General features: G+C 37.5%; 1 protein-coding gene across 4 annotated transcripts in view; it reads right to left on the reverse strand.

Annotated features, from left to right (window-relative positions):
* The window catches only part of tln2a (talin 2a), a 130,664-nt gene that overhangs the window by 76,356 nt on the left and 40,069 nt on the right, over positions 1-14,239 (reverse strand). For 2 of the 4 annotated variants that reach the window (XM_028438619.1, XM_028438597.1), the window contains exon 1: positions 2,470-2,605. In XM_028438619.1, coding sequence (XP_028294420.1) covers positions 2,470-2,605 — 136 coding nt within the window. Of the gene's footprint in view, positions 1-2,469; positions 2,642-3,371; positions 3,503-14,239 lie in introns of those variants that run through there. The other 2 variants (XM_028438615.1, XM_028438606.1) reach the window with 2 other exon arrangements.

A 14,239-nucleotide genomic window follows, 5' to 3' on the forward strand; every position in this document is an offset into this window, starting at 1 on the left:
ATGATTGCACTTCCTGTGGTGTTGACCTTTGACAGCATGTGCAGACAAGTAATAAAAAAAGAAGAAAAAAATAAAAATTAAAAATAATAATAATAATAATACAACGACGTTGAGGCTGAAGTGTTGCTTAATCAGAAGCATAATCACTAACATCTACCATAGAATCTGAACCCAGCTGTTGTTTACTAATTCACACAAATGCAAGCCTGTGTGTGTAAACTTATGCTTACAGTATGTATGTGTATTGCCATGTCTGTATATGTCTGCTGTATTTGGTTGTATGATGTATGTGGATCTATATACTGTAAACATTTACGTGTACTAGATATTTACCCTGAGATGTGGGTTGGTGGGAGATTGTGGGTTGTCTTTTTGTCAGTATTGGTTGTTTCATGTTTCGTAATTTGCTGTACGTGAAATGTTATATGTTCTTGGTCTCCCTTGGAAACAAGATGTTGCATCTCATGGGGCTTTCCATGAATACATTTCAAATTTCGACGCTCCAAAAACTAGAAACGGAATTTAATATTCATAAAGGAACATCAGCGTATTCAAATAATAAACTCTTTCTATGTTTGTGGAACCCAAATCTTTATGTCACTCAGATACGATTCACAAATCTAGCTCTCAAACATATGACCAGAAACCAATTTTCTTTCAGGAACACAATTTAATTGTATAATTCAAAAACCTGGAAGTGCTTTTTCATTTAAAAAAAAAAAATATTTCTACCTAGTTATTTCCCTATTGTTTTAAATCTAAAAGGCAAGGCAAGGCAAATGTATTTGTATAATGCATTTCATACACAAGGCAAGTCAATGTTCTTTACATGATCAAAAAATGCAACAGAAAACATTCAACAGCTTAAAAATCAGCAGTAAAACATTTAAAATCAGCAGCAAAAACATTAAAACAACAATAATATGACCAAAAATCTCCCTCTCAATCATACGCAGTATAGAAAAAAAGTGCCTTTAACTTTGATTTAAAAATGTTCACGTGATGCTGGCAGTTTGTTCCAGTTCCTTGCAGCATAACAATTAAAAGCAGCATCACTATGTTTACTGTGAGCTCTGAGCTCCACTATCTGACCTGTGTCCATAGATCTGAGAGACCTGCTGGGTTCATACCTGACTAATATCTCATTGATGTATTCTGGACCAAACCCATTCACAGATTTATACACCAGCAGCAGAACTTTAAAGTCTATTCTCAACTCAACTTTATTTATATAAAGCAGATTACAGAGTCATCTCAAAGCGCTGAACAAAAAACATAGTCCATAGTAAGAAAGAAAGAAAAACCCCAACAAAATCCAAATGAACAAGCATTTAGCAACAGTGGGGAGAAAAAACTCCAGCGGAACCAGGTTCAGAGGTGGCAGCCATCCACTTTGACTGGTTGGGTTAGTGAACAGAAGGGCAAACAGAAAAGGATAGGCCATCCAAATGTCCCAGACTACTTGAGCCGTGAATCAATGCTCAGTCCATCAGAGTGTCCCAGTCTATTCTGAGGCTGACTGGGAGCCAGTGTAAAGACTTTAAAACTGGAGTATTGTGTTCTGACCTCTTTGTTCTGGTTCAGACCTGAGCTACAGCGTTCTGAACCAGCTGTAGCTGTTTGATGCTCTTTTGGGGGATTCCTGTCAGAAGACCATTACAATAGTCCAGTCTGCTGGAGATAAAAGCATGGACCAGTTTCTCTTGATCTTTCTGAGTCATTAAACCTTTCACTCTGAATGTTAGATCTGAGTCAAACAGAACACTAAGGTTTTTGACTTGGTCTTTAGCTTTTAAAGCTCGAGATTCAAGGTACTCGTTAACAGCAGTCCTCTTTTCCTTGTTACCAAAGACAATCACCTCCATTTTGTCATGGTTTAGTTGAAGGAAGTTTTCACTCATCCAGCAGTTTACTTTTCCTAAGCAGTCACACAACACCTCAATGGGACCATAGTCATCTGGGTTCAGTGATAGATATAGTTGTGTGTCATCTGCGTAGCTCTGATAATCAACCTTACAGTTCTGTAAAAAATGTCCTAAAGGAAGCATGTAAAGGCTAAACAGAAGAGGTCCAAGAACAGAGCCCTGAGGAACCCCACAGGACATTGATAATCTGTCAGATTCAAAGGGATGAAGTTACCCTGCTATAAAACTGAAACAATCTAAATATACACATCTTTCTTTCAATTACTAATATATTAATCAATTATTTAATATATTGTTTAAGTGAAATGTAAGGTATAAAGAGTGCCGGAAAATCTAATTCAGGGATCTTAACCACAGGCCAGCTTGTTTACCATCACCAATGATTGTTTGGATTGCCCTTGCTCTCAGACATTTCTGTGGAGCTTTTTAATCACATGTATTTATTACAATGAGTTAAAGTGGAAACATCATCCAGTTAACATGCAGGACTGCTGACCTCCAGGACAGAAGTTTGCGACCTTTGATTGTTCCTAAAAATTCTCACCTTGTCCAGATTGAGCCTCTTGGACTCTCTCTCTGATGATCCTGCATGCATCATAGACCGCTGTAGATGGCTCGAACTGCATCGTTTTGACGACGTTGCATTGTCGCACACAGATTTTCAACGACAGCACCACCATTTTGGCAGGAGGAGGAGCTTCGGACTGTTGCTACACCTGAAAGAGAGGAACACAGGATGGTGGTTATTTAAGGGCAAAGATTCATGGTGAAGGATGAATGAGAGTTTAATCCCTACGTTTGTTGTATGGTAGACACATATGTACCTCACTCCACCAAAGAGACGGTTTGCGTATTTGAAATCTACTCATTGCACATTTCACCTCTAATGTTACTTGAAAATGAAGAAATCTGTCATTTGTGCAAAGTAAAATCATTCCTACTCTCTCTGAAATAATAAGAGCTGACAAGTACTTTTTGTTTTTTTTCCTTTTTAACAAAATGACCCATCTGGTCCCTGCTGAGGACAAAGACAAGAACATTTCTGTGCAAGAAACTGGAGAGAATGAGACAATTATATCACACTTAACTGTCAATTTGTGCAGCAATCCGCACAATAATTTTTAATCAAGGTTGTAAAAATGCATTTTAATAAAAACATCATGAAAAGACAGCATACAGACACCATTTTCACAATAATTTTACGCCAAGCTGAGTGTGGAGTACAAAACGCAGACGTCTGTTGCTTCTACACTTTGAAATATAACTACCGGTAATAATCCATCAAATGTGCGAAGAGTCCCACGTTTGGCAACCTTTTTCAAATTCGACATGTCTTTAATTTGCTACGACATAAAGGAAGAAAAAGGGAGAATATTGCAGTGAACAGAGCTGCTCCTGTGTAAGAACACAGGGCTCCTGCTGTGTGCACCACCGTCAGAGACTCACAGGTCAGTCCGGGTCACGTCTGAAGTACAGACACAGATCTCTCCTCCGCTCTGATGAACTCTGACCTTAACTCAAGAGGTTCAGAATCTGGGTCCGATGTGGGACTTGTTCGCATACAGGAGGGAAGGTGTTTTCCTGGCACAACAAGGAGAGACTTCACTTCAGCACCCGAACGCTTTATTTAAAGAGAAAAGAGAAACTTTACTGTTTCTTTTTTTTTTTTCAGCTTTTTAGAAAACTTAAATGAGGAAGCGTATTGCATTCACTTGAAAGAATAAAAGAATCTGTTTTTTCTGAATACTGTTTTGTATTTTGTACTAATTTTTTCTGGTTTTGTGCTAATTTTTTTCCCTGTTTCTCTGACAATTATTTTTTTTCTGAGCTTAGAGTGCATTTGAAACAACAGATACATTTATTTCTTTATTGAGAGCGAGCTCGTTTAATTTAGTGAAAATGTACTTTTAATTTTGTTTGGTTGTTCAGAAGGAAAGCCCATTCAGATCTGCGGGACATAGTAAACATTTATTCAGCATCAGTTGGACAGATATGGCATTTTTCCATAGATATAAAATGATGCATTTGAAGTGCATTCAGGCTGACTACGTGGTCACTCAAGATACGATCAGGAGACCACTGAAAATATTGGAATACTGTAATTGACCTGACATGGGTAGAAAGTTGATATCCAAGTATCTTGATAATTCAGAAAAAAACCTCTGAAAAACAGAAAAAAATTAGCCTGAAAAACAGAAAGAAAATTGTCTGAAAAACAGGAGAAAAAATAATTTGTCCAAAAAACTGAAAAAATAGCCCAAAAAATAAACCAAAAAATGTATTATTCTGAAATTTTTTATTTATTTTTTTCAAGTGAATGCAATACGCTTTCGTACTTAAGCTTTCTTAGGAAAGTGGTTTTGCATTTGCATTTTTGCATTTTAAAACTAATCATGACATCAAATGCGTGTGTGTGTGCCTGTGATGGTTTGTCCCAAGTGTGTGTGTTGTGATGGGTATGTGTTGTAAGAGAGAAAAAGAATAGACACTGGTAGGGATTACGGTACTTATTTTCCCTTTAAGACAATGGTTCCCAACCTCAGGACCCCATTTTGACATCAAGAATTTCTAGCGACCCTTAAGATTTTTTTTTTTCTCTAGAATTAGTTTTCGATGCTGTATTACAAATAATGAGCAGCGCAAATTAGTGACAAGTTGTGCCAGTTCAGATGTTTCTTTTTCTTTTTACTGCATTTTAAATACAATTAGAAATACATTCATATTCGACAAAATAAAAGTATAGAATACAGATTGTGTTTTAATTTGAAAAAGAATAATAATTTAAAAATCAGTACCGGTAATTTTTTTTTTATTAAAGCTAGGGTAGGCGATTTTCTCTAAATACATTTATATATAATAAATTTATTTTTGGTTGAAGTTGTCTTTATGTCCTGACAGAAATTAAGATCTTATGTGCTCTGAAAAAGGAACAAAGAAAATCTGTCAACTGTAGCAGCTGTAAATCTGTAATAACTTCGACCACTTGAAAAAAATGAACCGTTTTTTTTTAACCAATCACATCTCCCTGTCTCCCTGCTCGTTCTCGACCCCTCGCATGCACAAGCTCACACTGAAAGCGTGTCACCGCTGACAGAGTTAAAACAGAGTTTTTGGTCTCGTTCTTTTAACTTGTATATATATATTTATATTTATATTTATCCTATTTATCCTTTATTCTCTATCTATCCTTTATTTATCCCTCATCCTTTATATTTATCATTATTATTATTATTATTGTTGCTGGGTTGTGCTTTGTTGTTCTGTTTTTATTTCTTTTATTTCTTTTTGTTGCTTGTTTTGTGCACCAACCACCAAGTCAAATTCCTTGTACTGTCCTCAAAACTGTACATGGCAAATAAAACATTTCTGATTCTGATTCTGATTCTGATTGTACAATGATAAAGTTTATTGTTTACTTACTGCTGAACGACAACAAAGTTTCTACACAATACAAGCGATGAGCTGAGCTCCTCTTCTGCAGCAGCTGTGCGCATGCATGTGAGTGAGACGGAGCACAGAGGGGAGGGGCGAGGGGGGTAGAGGTGGAGCCATCGAGGAGGCTACATACAAAATCATGCTAGCTTTCGAAAATCACCTACCCTACCTTTAATTACTACACATTTCAGGCGACCCCAGTCTTGAAAAATGCTGTTTTAAGATTTACAAGTGTAGTAAACCAGCTCATCTACATGTTTTAACTTCAATTTGTGACTTCTACATCAACATTGCAGATTTAAAACTTTATATGGCTTAGCGGCACCTGTGCACCATAAACATAGTAGATATTCAAAATTAGAGGTGGGACGTTATATCGCGCGACATTAAAACCTAACAACATTTCTCATGTGTGGTCTGTGCTATATTGTGTGGGGGTTTTGGGGAGCAGCATTGTTTTTAGCTTTAGATTCTGACAAGCTAACTCTCTCTACCGTGCAATGTTGTTGTTCTTCTGGTAGACTAGATGCATGTTGCTGCCCACACAGATCAGCAAAGGTAGTGTGTGGATTCTTTCAAAACAATGTCATAGAGATGATGACCAGCTGTGTGGTTTTAGTTATAGATTAGAAAAAAGCCCTTTTTATTCTACCAATCTCCTTCTGAAACCATCTCAGGGTATCGTCCCAGTTCTGTTTCTCATTGACATGTTCAGATCGCGTCTTTTACTCTCCAGGTTTGAGGTGGAAAAACTATATTTTCTACTTTTTGACAAGTTCCATTAAATAGGACGTTTTTCATCATCGTAAATGTATAAATATTGTACTTCCTCAGTCCAGCCTTTTTAAACCTTCGGTAATGGGTTCACTCTTAGGCACTCGAGCGCTTCCTTCAAACCTCCTGTTGATAAGTGGTTGAATCATAGCCAAACACTTCCCCTGGAACCAGCTCTCAGTGACCCAGTCAGTGTATAAAACAACTTGAAGAACAAACGCTTTCCTAAAAGCTGATAGCATCGGATATCCATGGAATTCCACTCTGTCTAGCATTAAAGTACCTGAGGAAAAACAGCCATTTACAGTTAGATTAAAAAAAAAAAAAAAAAAAAACTAAGGGTTGACCTGAGCTGAAGGTTATTGAAAAAATCTAAAATATTGCTCAAATCTGTGTAAGACTTAGTTTTAGTATCATTTCCCCGTCTTTTATTATTAACTTCCATATCGGGCCAAATCTGGCTCGATATCTGTTTGCTTTGGTATACAACCAACACAATACTTCAAGTAATAACACATGCCTCCTATTTGTCTCTATTATCACTGCAATATCAGACTTTGGAACGCTGAAGAATGGCCCGACACAAACAACAGGAAGACACTGAGATAAAGGGTAGCAATAAGACCATGATGAACTAATAATAAAACATAAAACGCATGGACCAATAGGCTCAGCAGAGTACAGAGACGGCCTATCAACAGCATTGTAACACAAACAAGGTTTTAAGGATGGAGCTCTATGCTATGGTTTTTTACTTTTCTCGTAAAACACTGAAATGTACGTCTTGTTAATGTATTCTTATTCATATTAAACCTGATACATAAATGAATCCTGACATTTTATTGTAAACAAACACAAGGATAGTTACCTCTGCATTAATAAGAGAAGCTTAACTATATGTTTTTAAAGCTTTTTTTATGGAAACCAATGAGGAATGATGTAGACAAAACATGCTGTGATTTTAGACGAAGCTTCATTTGTCTTTCAGGACAGACTCGCACTGACACGCAAAAGGTTGGTGGTACTGGTGATACATCAAAAACAATTACTTCACAAACTAATTTGGGTTTCAAACCAAACAGCGTGATTGGAAAACCAATTTCCTAAAATGACAAAGACAATTTGTTACGATTAAACTGTTTGAATCATCAGTAATGAGAAAATGCAGTTAAGTCTCACAGTCTTCTACTTACCATTCTTTAAACCCTTTAAATCCGCTGTGATGTGAATCCTCTGAGAGCTGTAATTTATTTTTGCTCCACACAAAAACACGATTCTGACTGATTAGCTCCAAAAGCACAGCCTATAATCTCTTCTCTTAGTTACGCACACCAAACATGTGGCCAAAACAACAAACAACTGATGCAAAGCAAACATGGTTGAGAGTTCATTTCTCGGCGTATCTTCAAAGAACAAAACTAAGTCTTTCCCTCACCCTGCATGAAACAAAACAGGAGCCATCTGAGCTGGATTACCAGTATCCATCCTACGATTTCTCTCCACTGTGATGAGGAAGGATTTGCTGGGATCAAACATGATTGTAAAAACTTTTTATAAAAGTAGAAATTATGATACAACCATTTGTGATATGGTTAATATGATTTTATATTATAGGTTTAGCATTATACTATTTTTCACCCGTCTCCTATTGTTCTAAGAACCCCAACAACATAGTATTTTAGGTTTATTTTCCCAAAATCGCCTGTTTTCCTGAGTTTTAGCCCTCTGAACAGTCACTTTCAGGCTGTTTTTTGGGTCATCATGCATATGCATTAGTGAGAGACCGATACATCGGCCGGCCAATGTTTTCGACTGATTTTTTTATGTATATCGGCATCGGCCGATGCGGGCTGCTGCGTTCACCGATATTTACATCACCTGTTGTTAATATTTGTTAAATATTTTTTTACTTGGTGTCGTTCTACCTCACCTTTGTTCATTTCAATAAATGTTCCTTTTTTTAAAAAAAAATTTACACCATTTTTTATCATCATTGTGTCATTTTTCTGATGTAAGTTGAGGGAGCAAAAGTAGTATCGGCTCCAAATATTGGCTCAAGAAAATCTGCAGTCCATATCAGTCATCGGTTAAGGCTGATTAGAAAAAAATTACTATCGGCATCAGCCCTAAAATATCCATATCGGTCTATCCCTAATACGCATCAGTAGGCGTAAACACACACGCTGCTTCGTCATGTGTGTTTATCACATCAACAGCAACAATACATCCTTAACAGTCTTTCTTCTCCTCCACACCTCTTCTGAAAGCAAAAATAGTCCATTTAAGACCATAGTCCATTGTTTTGTCCAACCGCTGTGTAGAGTTGGGTGAAAAACACGTCGATCTTGTCATAAAGGCAATACGAGGTGGTATAACTGCTACTAAAAATGGAATGCGAGTGCTCTTTGGTTTATCAATATACTGGATTATCTACATACTGAAAGTAAAGCTATGAACTGTGATATTAACTGTAATATCAACCTGCCATGTTTGTTTTACCTACAAGGTAGTTTGAGAGGAAGGGGCTCACATTCTTATAGGGTAGGAGGAGCCAGGATTGTCAGGAGGAGGAGTTTCCCCATTATGACACATACTGGGAGAAAAATCCAACTCGCCTGTTTGGAGATGACTTTTTACAAAATGTGGAATAGCAAAGGAGGAAACAGAACTTTTTCAACGTTGACCTTCTAAATGAGGCTAAAGGGATGTATCTCACTATAGAAAAACCATTATAAAGTGTTTTTTTCATAATACTGCCACTTTAAAATGAAAATTAGCACCGTAAACTAGAACCCAAACTATCTCCACAAATCACTCCAATAACAGCCTGATAATAACAATGCATGATGGTTCATGGGAAAAACGTGTAAATGTAGACAGATTTATTTCTGTGCACGCACAGCCTAAGTAGCTCCACCAGCGTCTTGTACTCCACAGATGAAATAAATGAGCTGCATGTTCAGTGATGACTGCTGTTACTATGCCTGTCTTCACGCCTCTCCATCTGCCTCATGCCTGTGTGTTATTTACCTGGCTAGCTGCTACATCCACCTGCTGCACACAGGTGGTGTCAGTCAGCACCGTTTCGGTTCCCTGTCCTTCATGTTTGCTCTCCGATGTCAACTAAAATACGAAAGCAGGTGCAGGTAAACCTACTGTGGGTAATTGGATTATTATTGTTCTGTGATATTTAGGTTTTAATGGGGAAAGAATATTCAAACCTAGTGGTTTTTTGCAAACAATTCAAGTTGTATTTAAATAAATGAAATGAATACATTATTACTGGAAAACCTTCTGTGAGTGTGCGGACAACAAGGAAAAGCTTTCGAGTTTCAGAATGCGGAATTAGACTGGAACAGTTTGCCGAAATTCAAGTGTACAAATATCAAGCAATTTTTAAAAAATTAGATATTTTTTGTGTGTTTTGTAATCAATGTAAAGACGAGACAATAGGATGCTGAAAATTAGTTGATTTGTTTACTGCAATGTTACAACAAAATGACTTTTGTTGTAACTGGCGCTATATAAATAAAGTTGAATTGAATTGAACATTGAATTGAATGTAGGAAATGGGGTGGGACTAAGTTTGTACTTCCACGCACTCTTTCAAAAAAAAAAAAAAGTATGTGTATAGAGTAATATGTGTAATTATAGTTTTTTTCTTTTCTTTATTGCATTATTGTTTTCTTGTATTATTGCATTTGCAATTTGTTCCAAATAAAACCTGTAAAATCAAATTAAACCTAACCCTTCAACAACTAGCAACTTTATTCATATAACGCATTGATCCAAAGCATTACAGAACAGAATTTAATCCTGAAAAATGTCTATGAAACTGTACACTCGCACTGATAAAGTGTGTGAAAACATAAAAACATATTAATCCATCCTGATGGAAGGAGATGAGGGCAGATGACAGACTGGTTGCGCTGATCGTTAATGTGAACAGCCAAAAGAAGGAAATCATTTTAGGAATCAGGATGTGTAAATCTTACTCGACTTGTAGTTGCAGTGCTGTGAAGAAAACCAGCAACAATGAGATCATTTATACATAAGTACGTAAGCGGTCCCTGAAGGAGTAATCTATCCCTCTTTCATGTTATATGTAAGCATGAGGTCATTAAATAGGAACGATAGTGAGTGTGTGTAGATTTAAAAAAGAAAGGACCCAGTAGGTTTCATAGTAGTCACAGACAAACACTGTTGGGCCCCTAATCATCCAAACTTAACATGACTACCGCAAATAAACACCAAAATGTATCAGTGTATTGCCAATATATATTTGCCATGAGCGTTTTATACCACATATCAAATATTCAAAATTTTAAAACCTTTTCAATTTTAACAAAATTCACAAGGTAAGCTAGATCTAAGCTCTTGTCGACTACAGCACTGCTTTTTTTTTTTATTCCGATCCCCCAGAAAGAAATTATTTTAATGAAAGCGTTTACGCCATCAAAGGGAAAAACTGAGCTTTTCCGTTCTAAATTATTGAGTTTTATTTTCACTTCTTATCTTAAATTGGGTAAAGTAGTTTCTAATATATCATAAACATATCCTTCCTGTTTAGCCTAAGGGATGTCTTCCTCACAGGTACCATTTCCCATCATTGCACTGTACTATGCATCATGTTAAAGCTAAATAGAGCAATGAACAGTTTTCGAACAGTTTTTTTTTTTTTAATTAGGATATTATTTGTACACAATATTTTGTCAGCCACTCGCATGCAGACATTCATTTAAATAAACAGACATTTTCTCATCTAGTTTTTTTTCCTTTCTTAAACTGAGAATAATATAACAACTCAGGGGTGGATTTACTAAAGGTTTAGTGGTAATAAAATGTGAGCAAACATCACTCCAGGTGCTAATAATGAGTACAAAGCCCAGGAAATCAGGAGTGTGCCGCCGGTGCGCTTCCCAATGCGCCCTCAATCCATTTAGCGTGTTTCTCCAACCTGCCAGGGCAGCGGCTGCAGCTCCTGGTATTAACTCTGCTAACTTATGGCCCTTTACCACAGTGACTGGGACAGGTGTCATAATCTACACTTGTTTATGGGAAATGATGCAGCAGAAGGCTGCACATGGACTTCAGCACAGCTTTTCTTTTCCCTGAAAACTAAAGTAAACATAAACAGATATTAAAGATATCTGTAAGATAGAATATAATTGTTTCACCCTGTTAGTTTCATTTTACAAACAAAATTATGATTATTTTACTTTGTTGCACGCAAACTATTATTAAATGGTTAAAAAAATGAAAATTGATGTCATTCTGTCACTGTACTCTGGGGTGGATTCACTAAAGGTTTAGTGGTATTAAAACATGTGCAAATGTCTCTCAACGCGCTAATAAGGAGTACAAAGCCCAGAGAATCAGAAGTGTGCCACCGCTGCGCTTCCCAATCCGATTTCAATCCATTTAGCGCATTTTCCCCTAATGAATATGCATAGTAGACGGATCTCCCAGGGGGAGCAAAAATATGGGAGGAGGAAATGCAAATACATTCATGCAGGGGGAGCAATGCAATTCATGAAATCTGGAACTGTTTGCGGTGATACCAGAAAATAGCATGACTGAAAAGCAGGTGCAAACACACCCGCAGAGATCATCATCGCTGCAGTAACTGTGGACAGAAAACACAGCGGAGATGAAAAAAGCTCCCGTTTGAGCGTCCATCTCTCCTCCGTGGGTCACTGTCTCACACACACGCACGCGATCGGCCGCGCGCATGCTCCCATCCGTCACTCTCAGTCACATCCATGCACATTTCTCCACTGCAGGATGAATAAAGAATTTCTATCTATCTGCTGTAATTCATCCATTTTTTGTATTCGTTTCCTCTACTAACACCTCCAATTCTGCTGCTTCACATTTTTATTTTTGCTTTCGCGCCCTCCATGTTCAGCACATGTACAAAACCCACCAGTTCTGCACGTGCACTAATCATTGCTGCAATCTTAGTGAATTCCTTGCAGCAGGTGAGGAAACTGCATCACTAAAAGATTTTGGGAAACAACTAAATTACCACCCTTTATTTCACAATAAATGTTTCCTAGAATGATTCAATGACCAATGTAGAGTTATTGATTATTTTTTACATATCTGGAGCTGTTGTTGCAAATGTCGGTTGCACATCCCAGCAGCAAAAACCTGCAGTAAGCCCAGCGGAGGAGACAGAAAGAATATTATAGTGATTCCAAGGAGGAACATTACAGATGTACGACAGGGACCTACCTGACTAAACCTATGTATTATATGTGATATTTTGATTGAAATTTCAATTAAAGTTCACTACAGGTACCCTTTAAGTTTACAGAGCTTGAAGTTGGAAAACTTGCATGCAAAAGGGGTAAAAGAATACTTTCCTAAGTGTGCACAGTGTGGTTTTACTACCTGCCTTGAGGTAAAAATAAGATGTACACCTGCATTAATCCACCACTCCATCCTCACTCGAATCAATCAAAATCAAATCACTAAAACAAGAACCTTGTCATTTTCCTACTAATTGTATTTTGGATCATTTCTAAATGTTTATTGTAAAATAAACAATAATGTACTGATTTTAGAAGATGCACAGAATCGGTATATTCATAGGATCGGATTCAATAAATCTTTATTTTTGGACACTGACTCTAAGCTAGAAAACTAGAATTTGAATCCAACAAAAAAACAAACTCCTCGGTTAGGATGACTTTAGTTGAAGTAAGTGAGAGAGTGCCTGTCATTCTATGTTTACCCTGTGATGTCGAAGCAACCTGTCAAATATGCTTCTATTACCTAATATGGTCTTCACTGCATTACGAAGGTGAGCATTAAGGGTGACTGCTTTGAATCTCAATTAAACTCCTATTTGCATCATCTTTAAATAAAAGTGTCTCTCTATGATGAATCATCCAACTTTAACACTAAACTTCACCAGATTTAGTGCTTAAATAAGCCTGCAATGGGTTTGGTGCTGACACAGTAAACAGTTAATCAAAAGAATTATGTCAGCCTTGTTAGAACTGAGCTCTTGGTTCCGCCCCATTGAGCTCTGGCAAGGAACTTCACAGCCAAAAGAACAAATGCTGACAGATGTTGCAAAACGTGAGCTGTCCACATAGCTTGTGTCTCAGAAACCCACACATCGGCTTCGACACATTAAAGACGTTAAAGAAAGGAGGTCAGTGAGCGCCATGAGTGAGAGGACAGAAGGATACAGTTCTTTTGTGCACACAGACAAGAACTTGCGGCTTCACCTTCAGAGTCGGACAAAAAGCTTGTGAAATAAAAAAGAAAAAGGAGGCCGAGCCCTGGATCATGTTGCTATTGTTCAATAGATCAGTGGCACAGCAGCACCTGCTGGGAATACCCACAACCCATTACAGTAACACGGCCTCTAATCCAAATATAGAACAGCCCACAAGTCAAACAGGCCAATCCAAGATTTGGATGATTACATTTTTAAATGTTAGGCTGAAGCATGTCTGTAACTAGGCTGAATTCGAACTGATTTAAACAAGTTAGGACCAAAAAAACTGTTTTTTTTTCTCCATTTGAATAAGGCTTTCTGGTTTCATTAGCTACTGCAAGGCCTCTTCAATTGAATATATCTATTAGTACAATGCTTAACCTTTGACAGCTATTCTACTAAAGCTGCAGGAGATTTAACAAAAGTTACAGCTTTTAAAACCTGTAAAAACTATTGATGCTGTAAAACTAATCAACAGAAAACACAAAAGACACTGAGGGGCGGATTCACTAAAGTTTTAGGGGTATTAAAACGTGTGCAAACATCACTCCACATGCTAATAAGAGGTACAAACCCCAGGGAATCAGGACTGCATGTCTTCTGCGCATCACAATGCGACGAAAGGAAAGACGACCGAGGGATCGCATTTTCAGTAACAAAATGAAAACGGACCGCGGTCCGTTCTAGAGCGGATATGGGCTCGTCTGTGAACTGTCGCATTTACAGACCTTGGAGTTGCTGCTAGTTTGCCAATAAACGGGAAGAGATTCATCACCTTTCTAATAAGTGTTGACTAGGCCACTGGGAGTGAGGCCCAAGGCCAAGGCAGGCTGACTTGATAATAATGTATCATGTGTTTCTGCAGTCAGTG

Source organism: Gouania willdenowi, chromosome 3 (assembly GCF_900634775.1).
Source record: "Gouania willdenowi chromosome 3, fGouWil2.1, whole genome shotgun sequence".
Taxonomy (NCBI): Eukaryota; Metazoa; Chordata; class Actinopteri; order Blenniiformes; family Gobiesocidae; genus Gouania; species Gouania willdenowi.